Here is a 25,542-nt window from a genome sequence, read left to right on the forward strand (position 1 = left end):
TCTAAATGCATCAGAGAGCAGGTTAGTGAAAGACAACGGGACACACACAAACAAAAGGACTTGCTTTTAAATTGTTCTGGAAACCTTTGTGACAGTAATTCTGTCTGTAGTTTAAAACTCATAGGTTTTTATTCATATGCTTCCCTGTGTTATGTGGGGGGATGGGAAGGAGAGACCCTTCCTACTCACTTCAGCCAATGTAGATGGTTGCACTTTATCAGGATGGAGGGGGAAAAAAAAGGGAACACTTAGCAGTATCAAGAAAAATGCCAGAGGCACATTTTACTGATGAATTCAGCTTTTAAATACATGATGAATAAAGAGATGAATTTCTATTTTTCCATGTTCCACATGGTCCTGGAAGTGGTATGTCACACAAGAAGATTAAAAAGTAACTTAAGGAAAGCCTTGGGGAAAGGCAAACGACAGTTCAACTGAAGTCTTGCTTATGAAATGTAGTCCTTACATTCTGTTTTGATGCTTTTAAAAGCAGGCCATAAGATTTAGCTTTGAGCTTCCTAGCAGCCAAAAGCAAATATGGAAACAAGCACCATCAATAAGATTCACAATGTCTTGAAGATGAAAACAAATCCGTTGCTGAGAAGCATAAGTCTTGTTACTGACAATGAGGAAATTTCTCCTCTGGGTCTTTACAACTGGGATACTATGCAGTGCAGAACCCTCAACGTAGTGCAGTAAACAAGGCCACTCTTACAATCAAAGCTCGGCACGCAGAACAGTGCAGTATTTACTGACTGAATGACTGTAAACATAATGCTGACGCACCATTCAGTCAGAGCGATTATACAAGGAGCCAAAACACTGGGTCCAGGAATTTGGCTCTCCAGTCATCTGGCTTGATCCAAGCATAACATTCAAATACCTAGAGTAACAGACCATCAATCTCTCAAGCAGTGATTGCTTTTTCCAAAAAAAAAAAAAAAATTGCACAACAATGATTTTGAAAATGTCCTTGGAGTAGACAGAAGGCAGTACAGAGTCACGGCTAAGAGCAAGCTTACACCATTTTGGTCAAGAAGCCTACTTTTATAGAGAAGGCAAGATTGACAGGGAGCTGGCCTTGCTTTACCACCTAGCTGCTGAGACACAAAATAACATCTCCATTATACACAACTGAAAGAAGAGCAAGAAAAATAGCACGGGCTAGACCTGATGAGTTGAAAAATCAACACATTATTTCTAAACTGAACTCCTCCGGAGTGAAACGATCTGGAAGTAGAGGGTCGCCTATGCATCAGTGCTTAGCGCAGAATCCACAGGGACAAGTGAATGATGCATTATTACTCTGCTTATAAAGTTTATTCACATACAAACATTAGAGGGAGAGCTTAGAAATGCCAGACAGCAAATTCTTAGGACTAGGAACATATTTCTTTCCATCATCACTGAATCTCTGAGTATGTAGGGCCAGAAAAAGAGGGGTTTCATCCAGCTACCTGCAGACTTAACTTCATCATCCCGGGTTGTTAAATATGTTATAGCCGAGGTCTTTCCTGAGAGTGGTTATTTGAATTGAACTTAGGTACACGATTTAAAAAGTTACCCAAAAGAAGGTTTGGGAAAGAGAGGGGAAAAAAAAAAAGTAGACCATATACTAGACAGATCTCAGCTGACCTTGGCACTTACCTCTGGGGAGATGGATAATGTCATTTTCACTTGGTGTAGGCCGCAGGGGAACCTCCTTGTCAACCTCTCCACGGTGATTTGTCTTCTCAATGGGTATATTGGTTGGTTCTGGGACATACATTTCTAAAAGAAAGGAACATTGTTTTTCATAAGAGATGATGGAGGGGCTACTTATTGTTGGCTTTTCCTTCCTCAGTTCAAGTAGATGGTGCATTCAATTAACACAACACAATACAAACTGTCCTGCGACACGAAAGACCCAGTTTCTGCACTGACATCATTAATGCTAGACAGTCACTAGCTCTGCAGGGGAGGGAAACATCTTACAACCATTTAAAGGGGAAAAAGTTTACTACTCCACCAGGGTCAGAAGCTCTGCTTTTTCATGACAAATGGTGCTGGCTCTACAGGTGTGTGCAAGCTGATGGCACTGGCTGAAATGGAAGAATTTCTTTGACTTTCCATGAGCTAAATATCATAGCAGCTGCTCTTTAATCAATGCATATTAAATCATTTGTATGAAATATGTCACAGGAAGTGAAAAAGTTAATACATCTTCCAGTCTTGATTCATTTCTTAGCCAACTCCCCTCCACTCCTTTCCCCTCCATGGGACTGGATGTGGGGAGACCACATGAGGTGTTGCCTGATGAAGTCTTAACTGTCTGGTTTTTACCACTGGAACCACGGAGACTGGAAACTCATCGAGTATATGCATCTGTATTATCTAACTTGATCATACACACTTCATCAACGACATACTACAACATGAAACAAAACTGAGAAGAATGGTATTCCTTTAAGCTCAAATAGTTTTTTCTTCTTTTTTTCCCAAAACCTAAGTTCTAAAGGGACCGATGAGAAAATCTAGTTATTTTTGGCTCCTACATATATACCTGTATATCCTTATTTAATCTGGCTAACAATAACTAGCCTCTATTTTCAAAATACGACAATGGAAGTCTGCATTAATCACGTACTTCTTCTTGGCCAGGCTCTCCCATATTAACTGATTTTTATAAGAAGGTTACCCAACGTCCATAATACTAAATACTCACAAACCGAAATAAAATACATAAAATATAAGTTATACAAGTTACAATAATCCTCTCTGCTCAGAGTGACTGCTGCCTATCCCAAAGTTACCAGCCTCTCAAGAAGCAAACCTTAAGATAAAGTGGAAAGAAGGGAAAAGTGACAGAGGCGAGATCACGTGCCAAGTTTCCACCAGGAGCTGACTGAGCACCTGCCGGAGACGTGAAGTCAACTGCCCAAGATGGTGCCTCTAGGAAGGGGCAGCATGAGCTTTAAATCCAGCTCTGTGATTCCAACGCCCAGGTCTTCCCGCTGCCCCCAAGACTACAGTCACTTCGGCTCCAGTTCCCCAGTCTTCTGCTTTCTTACTTAAATTATAAGGCCTCAGGCATGGCAAGAACTAGACATTCTTAGAGTTTTGAAAGGTTCAGTGGGTCCCTGAAACCTCTAGAATTAAAAAGCAAACTTGCTGAAAACATTTTCATTGATAGAAACAGGCCTGAGTAGAAACCAGTGATGTCAAACTTTTCTATCTTATCTGAATCACCGAGAGGCTTATAAAATGTGCTGACTCCCATGGGTCCTGATTCGGTAGGTCTGGGCTGGGTGGTGCTGGCTGTGTGGCAGGATGGTGTTTAGCTCACCCACTGAGACACCCTGACATGTGGAATGAGTTTCCTGGAGGAATCTGGGAAGAACCTCCCTCACCACCCCTCGATGTCTGTGTGACATCCTTCAGGGCCACGCCCCCCAGCCCCGCCCTGCCTGCTCTGGTGCAGCCTCACCCCATCCTGTGCCTATCACAGGGCTGACCTGCTGCTGCCTTCTGCAGCCACGGCGAAAAAGGCTAACGTGAGAGCCGTGCCCCAAACCCGTGAGCGTCCGCATCCAAGCAGCAGAGACCTCTGTGGAGGCCCGTGGGGCTGGGGTCAGTTCAGCCCAGCTCAGCGTCTTTCCCGGGGGAGAGAAGTAGCTCTGAAATTCCTGTGCCTCGTACCTGCCTACGGGGAGGTTGCCGTGAAACCCCGCACACACAGACTTGACAGTGTGGGTTCTCTTCCCAGAGATGCTTAGAAAGGCTCCACTTGGTGAAGGTGAGGGAAGTTGGATGGATCTGCCTAGGATGGAGGAGGATGTCCTACTGGTAGTTACTTAATCACCACTGTTCAACAAATGCTTCCTGAGCACCTCCTATGTTGTGGAAGGCACCAGCTCAAGTTTCGGGGCTACGGCTCTGAGCAGGACCAGTCCTATCCCACGGGTCGCTCGTGGTGAGTTACTTCTCACCGTTTGGCAGCTCGGAGCCTGTCCTCTGGATCATTTGCTCCAGTGAACTCGGTTCGGCTCTGATTAAAAGCCATCCATGCCTCCTCCTTTATCACAAAATACTCAGAGCTCTAGTTCGGAGCCCTCAAGTCTAAGGGGAGAAGGTCATTTCCCTTTAATGGGAACTTAATAGGGAAGCCGTCTCTGAGCAGTTTTGCCGAAAAGGATAAATCTTTCAGCAAAAAACTGCTTGGAGAAACAAAAAGAAGCGTTAAGTGCTGTGTTTCTATGCTGAGACCTAGGCCTCCCATGGCCAGAGATTACATTCAACCCCTGCTCTAAACTATAACCCTTCCGGCACTGACTGCAAGAAACCTTTACAGCTGCCAGCACTGAGATGACCGGGCCAGGGGAGTGACACAAATTTCACCTGGCCAGGCTGCACAGATCACAGGCACGGGGTGACAATTAAAAGTGACTCCCGGGGTCAGAGTTGATCTGAACTTCAGAGGAACCTAAGCCAACTTACTGGGGATGTATTTTACATCCAGAGGCACCTGGCCCATTATAAGAGCCACCCTCCCTAAAATGTCCTTTTCTGGATATGGGGCAGGATGCTTGGGGCTTGCAAGGTGAGGGCACCTTTTTTTGGAGATGGAACCGTAAGTCAACTTAGGACTGGGAATCCCAGGTCTTCTACCAACTAACTCCCTGCCTGGCTTTGGAAAATGTGCTTAACTTTTCTGACCCTCAGTTTCTTCTACAAAATGGGACAAGTCCTAATCAGCAAACCAGTTTACAGGTCTGGTACTCATATCCAAAGATGGCAGAGGGGGAGAGTGCGCTGTAAGGTGAGGCTAATCAGAATGTTAGCCGATGTGTGCAGGGGACAAAGCGAAGTAGCCTGAGCCTTCCTGACAGGAAGCGGAAATCTGAAACTCCAGCAAAAGGCCTTGATCAACATCACACAGAGAGCAGATGAGAAAATGGGACAGGAATCCAGGCTTCCTGGCGGGTCACCCTTAATCGAATGTAAAGTGGCAGAGCTTGACTACAACAATTTGCTGAGATAAGATGGAGAAGTGATTCATCAGTAATACATCAGATGCAGAAAAGAGCATTAACAGAGATTAAATTTCAATCCAACAGTAAATGCTGACTGAGAGGTCACTGGAGAAATCTCTAGTAACGAACAAGGATGAGTGTGAAACCTGCACCCTCTCCTTTATTAAACTCACAAACCGAGGAGAGAGAATCTCTACCTCTATTCCGACCACCATTGGTTGAAGGGCAACACCTACCATGCGGGGTACAGCGGCCCTGGCCTCTGGTCTCCTCCTGGAGTCCCTCCTACACACCACCCTGTTAGTTTCCCAAGCTCCTCCACGCTCCCTTCATTCATTTGCTCAAACATGAGCCTCCCACACCCCACCAAGGACAACATCTACCTCTTCATTTAACAATTAAGGCCCTAAAAATCTTGACCAAAGTCATCTTTTCTGTCCTTACCACCTGCTACTAGAACTCTCTACTCCAAGGGCGTCTGGCCTTGACCTTTCTGTCTCAGGGTCTTTGGTCAGATGACCCTCTGCACTGCAATAAAGAGAGCTCACCTGCCCTTCAAGGTCTAGCTCAATCCTGCTTCCGTGAAAGCCTCCGAGACCCCTCTACTCCAAGGAAAATCCGATTGTGAACTTGGCATTTGTGCTCTGCAACTGAGATGTGTAACTGTTGCCTCCAGTTCACCCCCGCTCCTCTTTCTCTCTAGAAACCACCCTAAGAAGATGCTGTCACCACCACTGGAAGGAAACAGCTCCTGTCAAGACGATCAGGACAACAGTCAGTTCCCGCTTCTCAACGGACGTCACCCAACGGCACTGCCCGCGCCCTCTCTCGGCTTCTTCCCATGGGGCAGGGCTGCTTCTCTGTGTCCTTTGCTAGTTCCCCCTCACCTGCCCACATATCAAAAGTCGGAGGGTCCCTGGGCTCAGTCCTGGGCTCCCTTCTCCGTCTCCCCTCATCCCTTGCGTGACCTCGTCCGGTCTCAAGGCTTACACAAACCACCTGTGGCTGACAACGTCCAAATTTACAGATCCATTTCCACTCTCTCTCCTGAACTCCAGACTAGATAGATATTTGCTGTCTATTCATTATCTCCATTTCGATGTCTGGTGGAGATTTAAAAGTAGAAACACCCCAAACCAAAATGATTCTACCCCAGAGCCACAGCTCCACGTTTGAGTCTAAAACATTATGGTCATCCTTGGCTTCTCTCTTCCTCTCACCCCTCACGTTGGGTTCAAATCCTACGGAGTCCACCCTTACGCAATTGCTGGAACCCGACCACTTCCCCCAAGCTCTGTACCCGCTGCCTGGTCCAACCCACCATCAGCTCTTGCCTGGCTCACCAGTCTCTCTGCTTCCTCTCTCGTAAGTCCCATCCCATTGCTGCTCTGCTCAAAACCCTCCAGTATCTTTCACTCAATAAAAGCCTGCCATCACCCACCAGAGCCTGCGTTTTGGTCCATGGCCACTTCTCTGCTTTCCCGTCCTCAGCCTCCCTGCCCATGGGGCCCCATCCACACACCTTCCCTGCATCTCCCTGAACATGCATGGGATGGTCCCACCCCTGGCTCTTGCCCTGCCTACACCCAGAGGTTCAGCCTCTACCCCACTATTCCTGCCATTTCTCTGAGTCCCTTTATAAATATCACCTGCTCAGTGAGGCGTTCCCAGGTCATCAAAACCGCCTGTCCCCTCTTCTGCCCCCACCCCCATCCTGGTCTTGCTGTATTTTCTCTACAGCCTGGATCCTCAGCTTGTGTGCTGTCTGATTACTGTTTATTTGTTTGCTGCCTGTCCCTCCGTGTGAAAACATCAGCTCCATGAGGACGGGGACTTGGCTGGACTCACTGCTGTCTCTCCAGGGCCTCAAACAGTGTTTGTGCAGAGGCGGCACAAAATGAATCTTGGTGGAATAAATAAGGTCATTTCATCATTGATATCATTCAAAACTACAGATTACTAGGAAAACTGCTATGACACTTGTGAAACAGGTGATATGTACTAGATAAAGCAACTCCAACGAGAAATACACATTTTTCCTCACTCTTCTCATGCAAAACACTTAAGAATTTTCCCCCAAGCAGACACCGAGTGGTAAGCCATCACGGAAGTGAGCTTCTGACTCAGTCTACACCTTAAACAAGACCACGGAGACTAAACTACGAACAGCACCCAACTCAGGGATCTGCAAAGGGCTCAGCCCTCTGACTTGGCAGAACATCCCATCCTTTTTAGGCAATAAATAAACGGACGCTTTTAGAAATGCCCAATTAGGGCAAGTTTGCACAACACCTAAACAGCAGGCAAACGTGTGCAGAGCTCAATGAATCTCTTCGGGCTGAACCGGCTGGCCCGTTTTACAAGCGCATGATGTAGGTGTACTTGCAGGCTGCCGTGACTCCTAGCCCACGGTACCACCACTGACTCTCGTGCGTGGAGCAAGCGTCTCTCACAGAATGTCGCAAAAAACCACAGAACAGAGGTGAAGATGGGGAGGTTCCCCACTCGCTCAACACCTCCGTGGACTCTGAGAGTGAGCTTTCTCTTTGGTCTATGTGGTTTGGACTGCGTGCAGTCTGTGTATTTAGGGCTTCAGATCTGGAATGCTGCCCAGGGGCTGTCCTGCCAAGGGCTCAGGTCCCGCACTGCTAGGATCAGGGGCAGAAAGTAAAGGAGCTGTTTTGGCTGGAGACACAGACACAGAAGCAGGAGAAGGCCTGGGGGAGGATCTGAGCAGCTGTGAGGGACTTAGGTTTGTACCTGGGAGCTGACACTAAGGGTGGAATGCTGGGGAAGGTGCGGGCACGCGGTTATGCAGCGGCCAGCCTGGGGCACGCCCCTGCGGCTCCCGCTTAGTGGGAAGAGATGGGAGGTTTAGGGCGGGCTGGGAGCAGGCTGCAAGGGATGGGCTGGGAGCAGGCTGCAAGGGATGGCCTGGGCACCACTGGGACTGCTGAACTGAAGGAAGACTGCACCATTTCAGAGTCACGTGCTTTACGTGCAGCTTATTCACCCTGCAGAGGCTATTAAGTGTATTCAGTACTGTGTCCGATCCTGGACCTTTCTCACCAGGCACATCCAACACCACACTGAAACCAAGCTACTCAGACATGGCAGGTGTCACACACAGGCCTGTCAGGCCCACGAGGCCCGCCACTCAAGTTTAGAGAATGCAGGTCAGAAGAACCAGAGCCATTCTGGCCTGGAAGCAAACTCCCTGAAAGTCACCGTCTCTAAGTCACCCCCTGCCATGTCTCTGGCCACAGGAACTAACGGATGGGCGGACCAGAGTCCAAGTCTGCTCCAGCTTCCTCTTAAATCAGCGTTACAGCTCTGAAAAACAGCAGGACGCTGGCGTCGGTACCTGGACACATGGGACAGCAGCTTCCTTCCACGTTGATGGGCTGGACGCAGGGCAGCGGCGGGCAGCTGACGGTGGAGCAGAGGGTCTGGCCCTGCAGGCAGTAGCAGTGCGTGCAGCTGTCAATGTCCCAGCGCTCCTCGTCGGCATAGGCCCTCCCGCTGAAGTGGCACACCGCCTTCTTTGGGATCGTGTCTTCTAGTGAAAAGAACAGCACACACACGGTGGGGTCGCTCCACATGACAAACACAATTTCTCATCAGACTTGAGACCTGAAAGGGGAAGGGGAAGGGCCCTGCACAACCACAGCAGCTCTAGGATTTCCGGAACTGGGCGAAACGCCCGTTCCCCAGCCCCCGACTGTCATCCTCCTCTGCGCAGCAGAGGCTCGGGAAGGCTCGTCCTGTGGCCCAAACCCGATCAAGGGCCACTGAGGCTGACACACCCGCTGGCTATGGATCTTGCGACCCTCATCGCAAAGTACGCAAACTCAGTCACTGAACGGCTGCTGAACGTACTACCCTAGAAAACCACGACTGAAACACCAACAGGCAGAGGGGCAGGTTTGAGGTTTGAGAAAAAGCCCTGCTGAGTATTACAGAAGGAATTCAAGGCGCTCCTATCTCCAGTTAATCTCTACGCAAACGGTGCCGGGACACTGAGGAGTGGCGATGGCGGGTTTCCTGCGCTCTCCCAGAGGGGGACTAGCACGGAGATACCGTGTCCTTCATTTTCCAGCGCTGCTGGGGGGATTCCCCTCTCATCAACCAGGACATTCCTGCTTTTAAAAACAACCTCATGTCATTTCAGCCCATTTCTTTTCCCCCCAGCAAACTATGCTTTTTCAGAACAATCTAATTTTAAGAGCTATTTTTATGTGTAAGAATTTATGGCTTCACATGTTCTGTTCTTTTTCCTGCGTTCTCCCCTGCCATCCTCAAACACCACCCCCATCCCAACCTTTTCCTTGAAAGTTCCTTTCTCTCTGACTTGAGGCCCTGTCCTGGTTTACCCGATCTTACTAGTGCTCACCTTCCCTCCAGAGTTCAAGGGCGGCACCGAGTGAGCCCAGGGGCCAGCAAAGCAGGGATGGGGCCAATCAAGGGGGAACAGGGGTTGGGGGTCGGGCAGCACATCCGTGTCATCAGACAGGCTGGTAACTGGACGTGACTCCGACTAATCTGCAGAAATTTTACGCTCAGATTCTACAGGCAGCTTCACTCACCACTGGTCGCTAGTAAATGAAAAACCATAAAGGAGTCTGGAAAGAAAGTTCCTTAGGAAAGAAGTGTCCAGGGCTCAGGTTCTCCCTGACGGCACCTGGAAGCTCCAGCAGGGTCAGCTCACGGCCCAGGCCCCAGGCCAGAACCCCGAGGGGCACTGATGTCAGGCGCCCCGCACTCTGCGGCCAAGTGCTGCCGGGTGGCTGGAAGCTGTTCTCTGAGGAGACTGAGCTCGAACTTCCCGCTGAGCTGTTCCAGAGGGGGTCCCAGACAGAAACCGCTGTCTTGGGCATCCACCTTCTCTTCCCACCAGTCACCCGAGCGTGTGCCCCCGACTAAGGGCGCTAGTCATGTCCTGTGACTATACTGTTTTGTATTTCCAAAGGTGTAAGTCTTGCTCCATTCTGCAGTGGTATAAGCAAGCATGGGAAGGCCTCATTGTCAATCTCTCCGTTTCCCCACGTTTTCTCATTATTTCTCTCATTACTGCTGCCTGAGGTTCAACAAGGGATATTGAGCAATTACAGTAAGTTCTAGCTGTGAGCATTAATTCTTTTCCAATATCTACTTAAAAACATACTTCGCTGTCTATGTGAGTGTTCTGCAGGAAGTTTTCTGGCGCACTGACTGTTGAAGCTTAAAAACTCACGGGGAAGCTTTCACACCAAACTTGTGGCAGAAGTTTTTGCCAATCTGAAATCCTTACAGGAGGCGGCTTCATTAAGATATCCAAAATGTACACGTCAAATGGCTGAGGAGAATCATTTAACAAACTTAATTCAAGTAATATACTGACCTCCAGCCAACATCTCACTGAGGACATTAGATTTGCCATCAAATCTAGAGTCTCTTATGGAGAGAAATCTTTATGAAAGGAAGCATTTCTTCATAAAGCAATATTACTGATTATATTTTACATAAACCTTGTCACAGCTCACAGGATGGATCAGTATCAGTGCATAAAATTTGAGTAATGTATTACCATGCAAGGACCTTAGAGAAGAGAAGGTTAAACTCCTCACTCCATCTCATCCATCACTTTCTACTGTGCTTTTCCTCCTCCAGCCATTTTGCCGGTTCTCTCCTTAGAGGAAAGGAATGAGGCAGAGGCACAGAAAGGATAAGGACTTCATAAAAAATGTTCAAGTCAAGGCTAAACACTGGTCTGTATTTTCTCAAGATGTTGGCAAAACATATTAGATCTTAAGATATTTAATTAATCAATGCTAATATCTGTGACGTTAAAATTATCTGTTATTAAAAATAGTCATTGTGTGTTAAATATTACAAAGACATTCATTCACTTATTCTACAAACTTTTATCATCAGTGGAAAAAAAAAAAGGCACGGCCTGGACCCTGACCTAGAGGACTGAGCAGAAGTGGTGGAGACAGGCTGGGGACCGTGCAGCACCTGCTGTGCTGTGAATTAAACACGCAGCTCAGAGGGCAGAGCGACTGGCTCTGTGGGGGAACTGGGCGAGGCTTTGCCCATGATCTGCTGCTTCAGTTTTACTTTGAGGGCTGAGCAGAAGATGAAGCAGCTAGAGGGAGGGCACACATCAGAGGGTGGAGTGTCCAGCAGCCCACCATGCTGGAAGGATGTGAGGGCTGTCGGGGCCGTGCACACGACGGCTGGGATCAGGCCGTAAAAGGCCTTCAACAGCAGCCACAGATTTAGATGCCTTCCCGCAGTGGAGGAGACGGGCCTGATCAGCTTTGTTTTCAAGATGAGGACTCTGGAACGTGACAGTGTGGAAGACCAAGTGGGGCTAGGAGGATGGGGATACTGTTCAAGGGGGCGTGACACGGGCCTGAGTTAACGCAGGGGCGAGGGCGCTGGAACGGCAAGGTGGGGCTGGAGAGATGTTTCTGAGAAACAGCGGTCAGGATGTGGATGGGGAGGGAGACGGGCACAAAGAAAGACCCTGTTTCTTGGAACAGAAGGCAAGGCAGACGTAATTCCAATGCGTGAGTTGTTTTCCTGCTTTAAGAATTAAACAGCTGGTGAGCTTGTGGAAGACCCGGTCAAGCCTGATCAAACCAGGTTTCCCAGTGAATCACTCAGAGCTGCAGGGGTGGACCTTCCAAAGCTCAGCCTTTCTGTGTGAACATGACCAGGAAGCTCTCACTAGGGTAGAACTGATTTGGGGCTCAACAAGACAAACAGGGACAAATTTTAGTCACTGGAATCTACTACAAGTACAGTGGTGAGGGCTAGGGTAACAGACAAAACTGGCAGTATCCTTTGAGTATCTTTAAGAAGCGTATACTTCCCTGATCCAGTAGCTCTATTTCTAGTAAGCTATCCCAAGGAAATAATCAAAAAAGGCCTCAAATAAGCTGTTTATGTAAGCATTCATCACAAGATTATACATAACAACAAGAAGTTATGGCTCTTTCCCTCCCTGTCTGCTTGAAGATCAGCCGCCATCATGAATGACACAGTAACTGTCCGGACCAGGAAGGTCGTGACCAGCCGACTGCTTCAGCAGAAACAAATGGTCACTGATGTCCTTCACCCTGGGAAGGCAACAGTCCCTCAGACAGAAATCAGTGAAAAACTAGCCGAAACGGGTAAGACCACGCCAGATGTCATCTTTGTATTCAGATTCAGAACTCATTCTGGTGGTGGCAAGACCACTGGCTTTGGCATGACTTACAATTCCTTGGATTAGGCGAAGAAAAATGACCCCAAACACAGGCTTGCAAGACATGGTCTATACGAGAAGAAAAAGGCCTCAAGGAAACAGCGAAAGGAACGGAAGAACAGGATGAAGAAAGTCGGGGGGACTACGAAGGCCCATGTTGGTGCTGGCAAAAAGAAGGAATAAAGATTCTGCAGTGGTTAACTGTGGTGATTGTGCAGATTTTTCATGAGAGGATTAATAAACTAAAAACTGTTACAAAGACAAAGAAATTATGGGAAAAAAATCTGTGCCCAACAATATGGGAATATTTAAACGACTCATGATACAATCATATGAGGGACTCCCGTGCAGCTATTAAAATGCATGACTTGTAGTATAAGCTCAACTATGTAAAAAGGAAAATTAAAAACCATCCAGAGATGAAAACGTTAATAGTAACTCTTAGAATCAAGGATGAATTTTTCTCTTTAACTTTTTTTGTTGTTGTTGCAATGAACATGAGTTACTCTTGACAATGAAGCAAAAATATTAAAATGGGTATCTCCAACAGACGTGTGCACGTGTTACCAAGCTCCCCCTTGTCCCCGGCAAACACACACACACACACAGATACTGAAGGGAAGTGCTCAGCCTGAGCCTCGCTCTAAAGAACCTGGTCATGCAGTGTGGTGCTTTCTGAATGCTCCTGACCCACTTTGAAGAATTTCAATGGACTGCAAGAAAATTAAACCATGGAAGGTACGCCAGAGACCAAATGCTGAGCTACAGCATAACAGCGTTTACAGAACTACTCATTCAGTGACTGAGATCACCGTCGAAAAGAGTGTTTACAAAACGATACAAGAGGGACAGCAACTGCTCGGATGCCCTGGAGGCAACAGGCTGAACCAAGAACTTTCCACCACATATCAGATGAAACTAAAGTTTCCCATTTGATTTTGTTACAAAAATGAGTCTTTTCCTAAATTCAGTGACGATTAAGAGTTCAAAGTAGCAATATGTTGACAAGGAACACAGTGAAACCCATTAAGTTGGAAGCCCCACAGAGACACCAAGCAGGCTCTGTGCATACTTGCTCAGAGGCGGAGTCAGATCAGTGGAGCCTCCAGAGTTTCAGTGGCCATGATGAAGCTCTTCCCCTTCAGGGAGGGGGCGACGACCATGGACCCAATTTCCAGGTGCTTCCACCAACTTATCTCTATTCCATTCAGCTCCGCTCATCAGATTACCTTGGAAGCATCTCGCCTTCAACCTCAGTTCATTTTCAATGGAGTTAATTCTGACTTGAGATCAGGAAGGTCTTACTAGGGTTAAGCAACTGGTGGAGGGTGTATCTCCTTGGAGGTGGCAGAGAGTGAAACAGGGACCAATGGCCCCCAAAAAGACCCTGTAAAGGGAACTGGATGTAGGAATGAGGATCCTCAAGGTCTCACAGAAGTCTAAACCAGTGTTTAGGCTGGAATGCAGAGCACAGTTGCTCTCCTTAGAGATCGCAGGTCAGAGGAGGCAGGTGGGAGAGAGAAGAGAGATGGTTCTGAAAGGATCTAGGTGCCGAGCACTGAAGAGGAGAACCAGCAACTGCAGAGCATTTGTGGTGCCCAGGTGCTGAGCTCAGGACCCCGCCTGGTTCAGCCTCACAGCAACTCTGTGACGTAGGGCTGTCTATCCTAGTCTTGTGGAAACTCAGGTTCAGTGAGGGGAAGAAAGTTGATGTGACCGAGCCAGCAGGCAGTGGAGCCTGCATCTAGTCCTGGCTCCACCTGACTGCAAAGGCCACGTTCTCTGCCCTGTGCTCTACCTAACAGCTCCCTTTCTTACCCTCCCAGGAACACACAGAACCCCCATCTCATGGTCTGCTGTGCCTGGGCCTCTCTGGAAAGGTGGACAACCTTCTGGCTAGGCAACATTTTCAGGTGGAGGCCACGCTGGATCCAGTGTGCTGACCGGGGGTGAGCCACGCTTAGCAGTGGATGTTTTATGTCAGGGCCGGCCGGCTTAAGGACGAGGACTTCAATCCACAATGAGCCCATTTTGGAGACGGCAGCAGAGAAACTTGTAGGAGGGGGTTTTCCATAATATCTCTACCTCTGATCAGTGTGAATCACAGTATCAATATATTTCCTAACAGTAAAGTTTGTTTCTTCAAACATGCTTTAAAACAAAGCCACATTTAAGTCATGGGTTGGTCACCACTCTGTGGAATTCTCATGTGAAAGAAATGGAGGACTCTTGCTTTTGAAAAAGCCTTGACTAATTTTTTTCTGGAGTGGCTGCTATGTGGCCGAGATTAGACTAGATTTCAGGTAATCAGATTTTAGTTAAGGAGGTTTAGAGAGACATCTTTCTACTAACTTTCATCTGAAAAGCCTGAGATCATCTAAACTGAGGCCTGGAAGTGTGCTGGAAGTCTGGCTGACTGATGGGTCTTGGGGTCCGTTGTTTCTTACATACTCCTTTCTCTCCCCGGATGGACCACTTCCTTCTGCGGCACATCTGGGTCAATCTGAGAAAGCCCTCTCAGAAAGTTTTAGAAACAACTTGGAAAAAAATAAGGAAATGAATATATGTATGTATATGCATGACTGGGATGTTATGCTGTACACCAGAAATTGACACACTGTAACTGACTGTACTTCAATTAAAAAAAAATGACTTGGTTTACGGACAGATACAGTGGCTTATCTATTCGAGGTTCTAAATAATAAATTGATACAGTTGCTGTAGTCTTCGGGGGGAAACAACACAGTCTAATTGAGAGTTCATACAAAAGCATTTTAGGTGCTCAGGTTGAAGAGGGGGTGTAGAAATAGAGGCAGGAAATATCCAACTGCAAGTGATCCAAATGCTCTGCGTGTGGCTCTGGAGTGCGCTGTGCCACTGCATTCCTGTCTGTGGTGTTTATTGCGCCCCCTGGTTACTTATGCTGACAGTGACCTTCATTTTATTCGCTACCTAGTAGTAATCATAACTTCCACTTACTGACTGCCTACTAGGTCACTGGGCACAGCGCTAACCAGCATTTTCCACGAGTCAATTCCACGTGCTCTCTGCAGCCCAACGGAACAGGGTGTTATTTCAATGCCACAGAAAACCGAGCTCCAGGGAGAATAAGTAACCTGCCCAAAATGTATGGCGAGGAAGTGGCAGGACCAGGACGGGAACCCCACGCACAGGCCCCACACACCTTCCGCCTGCTGGGCCCCAGGGGTTTCACCTCAGGGGAGGGCCGCTCTCCTGGGCAGGGGTCTGCGCCACACACACAAGAGGGCTTCTTGCTCACTGACTCTGGAGAACGGGCCCTCAGGTTTCCTACCCCTCACACGTGCTGGGGCTCAAGGTCTCTGCCTTCAAAGGGAAATTACCCTCCAGCTGACTGCATCAGACACCTGCCCAGTCCCATCACGGAACGAAGACAGCGAAGTGGTTACTGAGGACTCCTGCTCCTTCTGAGGCAAATTTCTACTTAACATTCCCCCCTCCCTCCCTCAGAGGAAGAGGATTAGAGGAGACTGTTCCAAGGAAAGCATGAGGTATGACACTAATATAATAGGGTTTATTTTTAAATCCAACACATCAGGAGTTATGTATCCAAACAAATGGGACCCCCTCTGGGCAGTCACTGTCGAGGGCTATAAACGTACTCCAGCGATACTGCCCTGGCTTCATACCGCTCTGGAACTTTCCTTCTGCACTGGCATTCAGAGCCAAATTTTGAAACACGCCAAGGAAGAGGGTTACTATTTTATGGCTGCTCCTTGGTTTAGATCAGCTTGAAATGACCTTCGGCCCCTGTCAGGAACGAAGTCCCTCCTGGAAAGGATGGAGGGTGCCGCCGTGATCATTATCAGCACTGTGTCAGGAGCTCTGGGAGCCTCGGGCAGGCGGCTTATCTTTCTGGATGCAAACAGAAGCAACACCGTCTTGCTGCCCATTTGACTACGATAAAAATACGTGCGCTCTCTCTCTCAGTGGCACAGTTTGGAAAATTTGGCGTGTGTTTTATTTTCCCTTTTCCTTGATTCTGGTTGATAGGAAAGGGCTGAGGAAGAAGTGGTGAGGCCTGGCGATGTTAACTCCTTCAGAGCTGACCCCTCCACTGTCTGAACTTCGCATCTTACTTCTTTTTAAGATAAGAAACGGCTTACTGGGCTTTTCAAGGTTGGACTTTGCTTTTACCCTTGAGCTACTTTACTAATTACACCATAAAGCCAATTAACAGCTGGGGAAAACTTAGATGCTAGAATTGTGTTTTCTTCCTCTATCAAGAGCCAGTTCAGTATTCTGGGAGTCACTGATGTCATAGCTCAGGGCTTGCTCTGGATCTGACCATGATGAAAAGAAAGCATTTATAGATTCCCCACCCCTTCTCCTCGGTGAAAGGTTATGAAAACTAAAATCCACCAGAACCTATACTATGGTTGGACTTTTCCATCTCTGTCAGGAGGCAACCTTCCTGTACAGATACTTCAGGTTCTAAATCTGGCTGTGGTGGCCATGAAGTCAGAGCCCTGGTGTGGGAGTAACTTCCTGGGAGGAAGTCAGGCAGCTTTAGAAATTGCATCAGTTCTTTCAAATCTCCAGCGAACTATTTAGAGACCTGAAAAGTAATTTACTCTGGCATCCTCGTGGCCAAGAAACTAAATGCAGCATTATGTCTCAAAATCCCACTGCAAAATAACCCAGTGCAGTCGTGCAGTGGGTGCAGAGAGCACCGTTCTGAACGTCGGGGTGCAGTGGTGCACGAGGCAGGTGGGTCTCTGCCCTCGGGGAGACACTCCCAGATCCAGAGGGTCTCATCAGTTTTGTGTGGTTCCAGAGCCAAACAGATGGGCCAAATGATCTGACAAACTGTGCAAACTGCAGGCCCCTCAAATCTTTTCCTTAAGTCTGAGAGATTGAAAGCAATCCTTAGTGCAATCCCTTCAGCAGGTGGGGGACAGGTACCAGGTACGCTACGGGTAACGTGAGACTGAGCGAGAGGGCGGAAAAGGCAGCCAAGCACTTCCGACATGGCTGACTTGGAAATACCCAGGAAGGACTTTTTAGCATTCTGGCTTCTGGATTCAACAACGCATTACAAACATGCTCTGTCATCTTGTGCTTTCCTCTCTCTTAGCTGACAAGACACTGCAACCCCTGGCCTTTGATATCCCCATCATTTTTATATCTCAGGTTGGGCACATGCTGGGCACAAGCTCCACATCTGGGGAACAATGGTAGGTGGGTGCCTCCTGTTTGAGAACCAGCTTTACTTTCTTTATGTAAAGTGGAGACAAATCACAACAAAGGAATCTGAGCAAATCACGAGCAGGTCACTAACAAGGGCACAGAAGGTGATGACTGACTACGCTGGCTCGCCGGCTGCTCAGACTGTAGGAGGGCAGAGAAGCAGATCAAATGAAGAAGTCGTACTAAAAACAGACGCCGGCGGCCTAGGCAATTTCAATGAGGCTGAGATCTAACACAGAGTAATTCTGTCAGCACACAATGAAAGGTTTTTGGCTAAAAATGCAAAAAATACTAACTTACCTCAAAACCTGAGTTCTTTATCTTAACAACTTTTAGCTTCTAATAAATAAAACATCTGCTTTTAATTCACTTGTATAAAAAGAAAAAACTGAGACAAATGTTGCCATGTAGGCTGATTCCTACCTCCACGTAATGTCTTATCTTAACCACTGTGAAGGCAGATCTGACCAGTTTTAAGACCTTTCTTGGAAGTCCCATTTTTGCTTTATTTTTATTCTTTACTGTTTCTTGGGATTGAAGTCAAGGTCTGTTTATAAAGGCCAAAGGAGCCACTTAGATTTCTTGAACCTATTGGAAAGGACAGATGATGGCACAGGGTTGCCAGTTAACGGAGATTATAAACGTTCCTGAGTTCCACCACGAGAAATCTCACCTAACTGGCAAACACAGTGACTTCTGGCTGATATCCACTACATGCAAAGAGGACAGAATTTCTCAGAACAGGACTTACTAATTCTTATATTAAGCATCTATTATGGGCTAATCGAGCACCTCGTAGAAGTTCAAGGCAACATTTCATTTTCAACTTTAAGTAAAGACTCCTTTCATGCAGCTTATAATCCAAGGTGCACATACGCACACATGGAGATGATATACATCCAGAAATCAGTTTAAAAATATATAAAGGCAGGCAGGAGCAGTGAAAGTCACAGTGGCCCCCCAAAAAAGGGAAATATAAAATTTCCTTTAGAACTTAAAGGAAACTACCCACATAAGAGTCAAGAGTATACAGTCTTGTTAAGAAACCTCTGAGGTGGAAGCCACTTGCCAGAGCGGCCGGTTCCTGCACCTACAGGAGACGGTCCATCCTGTCACAGCCCGAGCGCTGTCAGGAAGACACCGCCAGCAGCCTCCGGGAGGGTCTGACTCGCGGTCTGATTACACTTCCTCGCGGAAGTGTAATCCTTCTGTGGGGTCCTTCCACCGCTCACTAGAGGGTACGCAGTCAGCACGGGCCTCCTAGGCAGAAATAAGAGGCAAAAGGCACCTGCTACCCACCCCCCCGGCAATACCGGCGCCAGCCTCCCTTCTGGGCAGCAAATGTCTTTCAAGTCAGAATGTGGGGTCAGAGCCCAGGTAAAGACGAGGCCACTGAGAGGTCCTCCCCAAGTTAACTAGAACAACTTGAATTTCTGTTTACACAGCCAGGGGCCTGGAAAGGATACCGAAGTGAGAAGAGAAAGCTGCTTATGGAACAAGCAAGATGAGGCGCTTCCTAGGGCGGAGGGTAAGACCTAAACAAACTGAAATCAAGCCCTGTTTATTTTGGTTGCAACAACTTTAGTCCAGTTCCAAAGTTAGCACAGTGCATGACAACCAGAATGTTTGCAGCCTTACACCCTCCAAACAATACACAGAAAAGCACCCCGCTTCCCTTCTCTTTCAGGTTAAATCACTCAGCGCTGATGGTGGCCACCTGGGCGGCCGCAGGAGCTGGAGCCCTGGGGGATGTGCGGGAAGCCCTCCAGGTCTCCTCCCGCCGGGAGCACGCCCCGCTCATGTGTGCCACGCACTGCTTCCAGGAGTCACAGTGGACTCCGCACGGGTCCACGGACTCCTCAAACAGGACCAGCCTCTCAAAGCAAACGAGAGAAGAGAAGAGCTCTGTGCTCTCTCCCACGGTGACGTCCAGAGGCAGGAAAGGACAGTGACACTCTGAGGCGGGGGCCAGGCACAGCCACAATACGGCTGCACTCCGAACCCTCAGACAGCACGCGTCTCCACCTGGGTCACAGCGAGGTGCTGACGTCGTCCTGGGCTATTCAAGCTGAGAGTGTGAAGACTGACGTGCACCACCCAAGCATTTCCTCAAATACTCTCGTCCTTCAGAACTCGTCACTGGGACGTGATACCCCAGGCTTTCTCTTACAGAAAGGCAGGTGCATATTTAAAGGGGGACACCAGAACCCATGTGATGCATGTTCCTCAGGTCAGGTGTCCTCATGTTAGAAGAGCTGTGACCGAATCAGCCAATATACATTCACGCCCTGTTGACTGTTTGGACAAGCTTTCACGTGTGCATTAATGTCACTTAGTTTTCCCAGCTCTGTAGTGAAGCCTGGGACCATATTTTATTCCCATCTTACAGATGAGGAAACTGAGCTAGGGTTCCATCCTATCACCTAGACATACAGCTAGCATGTGCCAGCGATGGGGCCATAAAGTACTCCTTGGCTCCAAAGTATGTTCTTGTTCCAATAAACAAAAGTTTTTAATTTTAGGAAAACACACTGGAGAAACAGCTGTGAAAAATGTTCCCATGAAGATGCCAGCATCATAACGTGATGGCTTAAAAATGGACCACATTTAGTTCCGTGGGTTGTACATCTTAGAGATGCTGAATTAAATATTTACTGTTTGATTCCTGGGCTGAGTTAAATACACAAAGATCAACAGATGTTCCAAAGAGACACTATTTGTATTTATCTCTAAGAAAAGATACCTCAACAAATAAACATAAATCTAAGCAAAAATGAATGCTGTATGACAGACTGACTTCATATAAACTGTGGCATTGTCCCTACTAAGGAGAAGTATTATTAATCATTTACTAGTTGAAGATCACTATGGAGGGGAAATATAATTACTCCATCATAACTGAGTGCCAAGCCGGCCGGACTCCACATGAAAGCTCCACCTCAAGTATTCATATAAGATACATATAAATGTATAAAATAGCTAACCTCTAATTAGACAGAAGTACAACTTACAAGAAAATCATTTTTTCATGTACCATCTATCACAGAACTCATTTTCACAGATCCTTAAAGATACGAGATACTTAGACACTTAAAAGATACCAGATATGACTTGAAGACGTAATCAGAGTAGCACAACTTTGTTCATATCAAGTTATGAATATATGTGCGTAAACACACACACACACACACAAAGCACAAACAACTGTCATCCAGAAGCAACTAACCTCTGACAGAAGCTTAAATGAGAAAGATGCACCGACTCAGCGATTTCCAGCCAACAAATATGACTCTAAAAATCTCATGCCCAGTATTTTCTAAAATAACACATGGTTAAAAATAAATAAAAATACTTGCCAAATTGTAAGTTTCAAAACAATAGTCTATGCACCAAGTCATACTTACGACTTGGCCAACACAAGAGCTCCTTACTCAAGAACAGCCCTGTTCAGTGAGGCTGGCTTCATCAGGGGACATCTGAGCATCCAAATCTCCAATGTCAACAGGTATGACGTAGCTGCAACACGGGCTTGAAGATCCCATATGTTAAAAATTGAGAAAGAGCTTTATGATCAGTGTAGTGCTCTTTCTTTACAATTTTTTCATAACATAATATAAATGTAATATACTCATACTACGTACGAATAGAACACTCAGGAATGACTGCACCCTTAGACAAGGGGACGTTCTGCTGGGATGCTGTCAGAAGCTGCTGGAGTCGAGCCCTTGGCAGCAGCATCACCACCACGAACATCAGAGCAAGAGAGATGTGGGCAGGACAGGCATCCCCACGGGAACAGGCAGTCGTGTGGTGTAAGGGCTGCTGGTTTAAGAGTTGTGGACTGAAGAGCTCACTGAAGCACTGAAATAATTTTTGCTCCAGAAAGGTTCTCGGAACGGCAAGTAGCACGTGGTCAGTGATGAGGCCACAGACGCGACCTTGCACAGTAAAGGCACCTGTTATTTCTAAGGAACCACACACCCAATCTGCCATCACACATCACAATTCGCACCAGGCCTTTTATCCCCGCACTGATTTATGCTCAAGTCATCTTGTGATGCTCGTTCCCCATTCTTTAAGCCATCAGTACAGTCAAAAAGCCTATGAAAATAAAATCTAAGTTTGTGTGTATTTGTGTAGGAAGCCAGAATATAAAAAGTTAGCGAGTCAGATGATGTTCCATTAACGTGATTGGGTAATTACTGCTTAGTTTCTTTCCAGTACAAGGATGAATTCCCTAATGATGGGTATTATAAGTAATTAGACAAAGCTGTTCACTTCTCAAAATTAATCATCAATTGTATTAATTATGTCTGTATTACACATTCTATTAAATTAGCACGCATAATATGAGGCCTTCACACATCAGAACAGAAGCATTATCTTTGCACTTTAGTGACTTGATAATTTATCTGAAAGGAACACAAACAGACGTAATTACACTACTTTTAGTAGGATCACCCATTTTCAATCCTCCTGTGGTAAGTAAAAAGGCTACTTTACAAGGTGAAAGCAAGCATGCTTTTATTTAGGGGTTTTATCCTGAAAACATGAAGTCAGATTAAAGGCAAGGTTTGAGGTTTCCAGAGATCTGTACTGGACTGACGAGGGAGAACATTCACCCAGGGAGGACACCTGCAGCCACAGCGAGGTCAGCACGCAGGCTGGGGGAGGCCACACGTGATCCTGGGAACAGATCACCTGGGCAAAGAAGGAGCTGGGTTCAACCTGAGAAAGCCTGAAACAGGACAGAGTGAAAGCACTGGTCCCCGGGACCTGAGAAACAATCGGATGTTCATTCACCACGCGCAGAATGATGGTCCTCCCATCTTCTTCTTTTGCTGGGTGAGCTGGACGGGGAGGCAGGCACTGCCGCCGGGGCACAGCTGGTAACTGTACTAGTGCCGCCCAGGCTTGGTGCCCTTACAGAGGGACTGCACAGACGGGCGGCTGATAAGACAGTAAGCTGGAGAGACCAGGGGAGCAAACTCGAGGGTCAGAAAATCCCCCGTCACGCCATGAACTGAACCTGACTTCACATGCTCGGACCTAAGCTGGGAGGAAGGGTGAAGGCCCATCTGACAAGGCTGTGTGCAAAGAAGTATGATGCAGAGAGAGCGTCCTAATGGCTAGTTCAGTGATCAAACATGTATGAGGCATGAAGGTGAATGAGAGAATGACAGCACACAGTATGGCTCATCAAGTGTGAAGACGCCCCAATATGTTCCCCTGAAGATGTGTCACAGGTTTATGTGATACAGTTACACCTGCATCAGTGGTGGGGGGGGTAGTTGTGGGGAAGATAGAACAGAAACAGAATTTCTACTATATCATTACGAGGTTATATGAACCACAAATTCATGAAAGTGCTTACAATCTAACTTGAAATCAAAATCACAAACTGGGGCCACAGTCGTGTTTCTGTCCCCACACTACAGAACGCATAGTCAGTGTGACGCAGGAGCTAGAACAGGAAAGTATGAAGGCCAAAGAAAAAAGAATATAAAAAAGACAAAGAACACAGAATACTAATGCTGTGCAAGTTTGCTTTTCATAATTTTGAATTTCTTAAATTCGTCTCTTGAGAAAGAGAAGCAATTTACTATTATCACATAGAAACAAACTTACTAGTTGAATAATTTACTAATCACACATTTACCAATTAAGCAGCAACACACAACAGGAACTTTCTCATCTTAAAAAAAAAAAAATCTGAGGGTTTTCAACACATGAGAGATTTCACTCTGGGTTTTTCCTCTGAAGGTAAAACAGAATTCTCCAGCCTCCTGGACCCTGGTTTCCCAGTGTGAGCCAAGGGTCCCTGGCTGATTCACAAACTGCTTCTTTATGAAGTTTAGATATTTGAATATGGTGGGCCTGGCTGTACACTCCCACGTCCCTCAGACCCCAGCCTGAAACAGCGGCCTGGTCACACCTCTCATTCAGATCTCACCAAAACCTGTGCCATTTTCCAAATGAATGTTGGTCAGGTCTCTGAGAAGATATGCAGCCATAAACTGGATATGAGCCTTGATATATTTTTGGCTCCACTCAGGCGCTACAAAGCTTCTGGGTGTTACTGCGAACCCAAAGTCCCAGTCACTAAAGATGGGGCAAACATTTGCTTGGGACACTCTCGATCTAAAGTCATTGTTCCACCATAATTAACAGCCCCCATTTCACTCATAAAAGCAAAGTTTAAAGAATAAATTGGATAGACGGTCACCCTATGAAGAGAAGAGAATCTATCTTTCACACATAATTTTTAACACTCCCTGACCACTACTGAGAAAATCAAGCTCTGTAAAACTCCTGAGACCAGAAATTGTGTTTTAAAAGTATCTTCCATCTTTTGTATGTCAGTGTACCGAATGAGTGTTCAGAGTCAGTGGCCCTAACGGTCAGAGGTCACTGTCAAGGACGGGGAGCGGTCCTGATGCAGTGACTCACATCTAGAAAGCATGCAAAAATCTTTCACCATAAATGCACGATGCCTGCCATTAATACAGCTTGGTTAATTTTTCACCTGCTAACTCTCATTCCAGGTTTCCTACTGGACCGAGACATGTCATTGTCTTTCACTTGACTGTATGAGCTTTACTTGAGGCAAAAGCAATCAGAGAGTGAGAGCCTTGGGAGCAGGGATCGTGCCTTTATTAGAGCTGCCAGCTGCCTGAGCCTCACCTTCTAGACTCCAGAACAGCATCTGGCTTGTGATCACAGGCATGGTTTCGATCTAGACGTCAGGGGCCAATATACATATGTCCTCTGCTCACAAGCTGTACCCTCCCGTGGGTCACATGAAGGAGAGGGCTGTCAGTTACTCAGCTCTCACTCTGTGTCCCTAAACCCTCAACATGGACAATCACATGGTTTAAACAGAATCAATTCAGTGTCAGCAGACAGAGGAATAACTGGGAGATTAAATTAGTTCTTGGTATTTAGCTATGTCAAGGTGGAGGGGAGCTTTAGGCACGAAATGTACTCTGATATGGGACATGGTGTTTCTACGTGGACAAACAGTCCACTGTCCATAACAGGGTGAAGGAAGAGATCTAATACTGAAAATCCTGAAATGGCAAAGAAGCCCCACAGAACGTGACTGCACCATAACATCACAACACCCTGACAGGGCACTGCTGTACTCTTAGTATGCTTATCTCGGGAACCCATCTTCCACATTTTCCCTCTGCCTGACGTGACTGCCCTGGGTCTGTGTGGTGTGTCAACCAGAAAAGCAGATTTCAGAGACAGGAACTGATCTAGGCAAGGGGCTGTCAGCGTAGATCTGGTGGTCCCTGGGAGAGAGGAAGGACTTTTGTTCTCAGTCTTACCTATGCAGTAGGGACAACACTGGCCTTTTCTCAGCACGGGTCTTTCACAGGACACTGAAGGGCAGGCCTCGGAGTAGCAGCTGATTACACTCTCCATGCACACGCAGCTGGTACACACGTCCGGCTTCCAGGACTCAGCAGCCAGGAATATCTCCCCTTCATCGTTTTTGCAGTAACTAGGCGCGCTCTCGTTATGGGATGAGGAAGGCTGGACAGGTTCATCTGGAAAAACGAACAGAAGGTCAGGGAGAAGAAGCTGCTGGAGGCCACCCACCGGGGAACACAGGGAGTTCCGCTCTGTCTCTTGCGAAGTGCTCTCAGGCTCCGTGGCTTTGTGGGCCTCCTGAAAACCGACTCCGTCATGAAACAGCACGTCTGACTTGGACAGGGTCTAAAATCATAAAGCAAAACAACCAAGACCACAGAAGAACTGTTGCAGGGATTCTGTGAGCGCTTTGCACAACATTCACTCTACCTTTCTTCCTTAGCTTTACAAAATCCTGATTTTGGGGTGGGTAGGAGGGTTATGGGGGGGTGGCTGAGGACCTGGATCACAAGGGGGATATGTCAAACAGGACAGCCCTGCCCCCTGCCTCTCCAGTCTCCTGCACAACTAGGGGTGGCCATGTCACCGAGCTGTGGTTAATGGAATTTATTGGCTAAGGAAGGGAAAGCTTTCATTTTCCTAAAAGAGCGGCAGATGGGAAGCTACCACCATCTTTCCACATTCTTC

General features: G+C 47.1%; 2 protein-coding genes and 1 pseudogene across 3 annotated transcripts in view; 2 read left to right on the top strand and 1 right to left on the bottom strand.

The window, feature by feature from the left end:
- Nucleotides 1–6,667, top strand: part of FEZ2 (fasciculation and elongation protein zeta 2) — a 51,776-nt gene extending 45,109 nt beyond the window's left edge. Inside the window, exon 11 of the transcript XR_012059124.1 lies at nt 5,716–6,667. The gene's annotated coding sequence lies outside the window, so the exon portion shown is untranslated. The remainder of the gene's footprint in view (nt 1–5,715) is intronic.
- CRIM1 (cysteine rich transmembrane BMP regulator 1) overlaps nt 1–25,542 on the bottom strand; it is a 187,292-nt gene that overhangs the window by 4,678 nt on the left and 157,072 nt on the right. The window contains exons 13-15 of one of the 2 annotated variants that reach the window (XM_072937931.1): nt 24,810–25,031; nt 8,377–8,571; nt 1,648–1,770 (exon numbers count right to left, since the gene is read on the bottom strand). In XM_072937931.1, the coding sequence (XP_072794032.1) occupies nt 1,648–1,770; nt 8,377–8,571; nt 24,810–25,031 (540 nt within the window). The remainder of the gene's footprint in view (nt 1–1,647; nt 1,771–8,376; nt 8,572–24,809; nt 25,032–25,542) is intronic. The other variant, XM_072937932.1, reaches the window with a different exon arrangement.
- LOC102531335 (small ribosomal subunit protein eS24 pseudogene) lies at nt 12,031–12,429 on the top strand (annotated as a pseudogene).

This window comes from Vicugna pacos, chromosome 15 (assembly GCF_048564905.1).
Source record: "Vicugna pacos chromosome 15, VicPac4, whole genome shotgun sequence".
Taxonomy (NCBI): Eukaryota; Metazoa; Chordata; class Mammalia; order Artiodactyla; family Camelidae; genus Vicugna; species Vicugna pacos.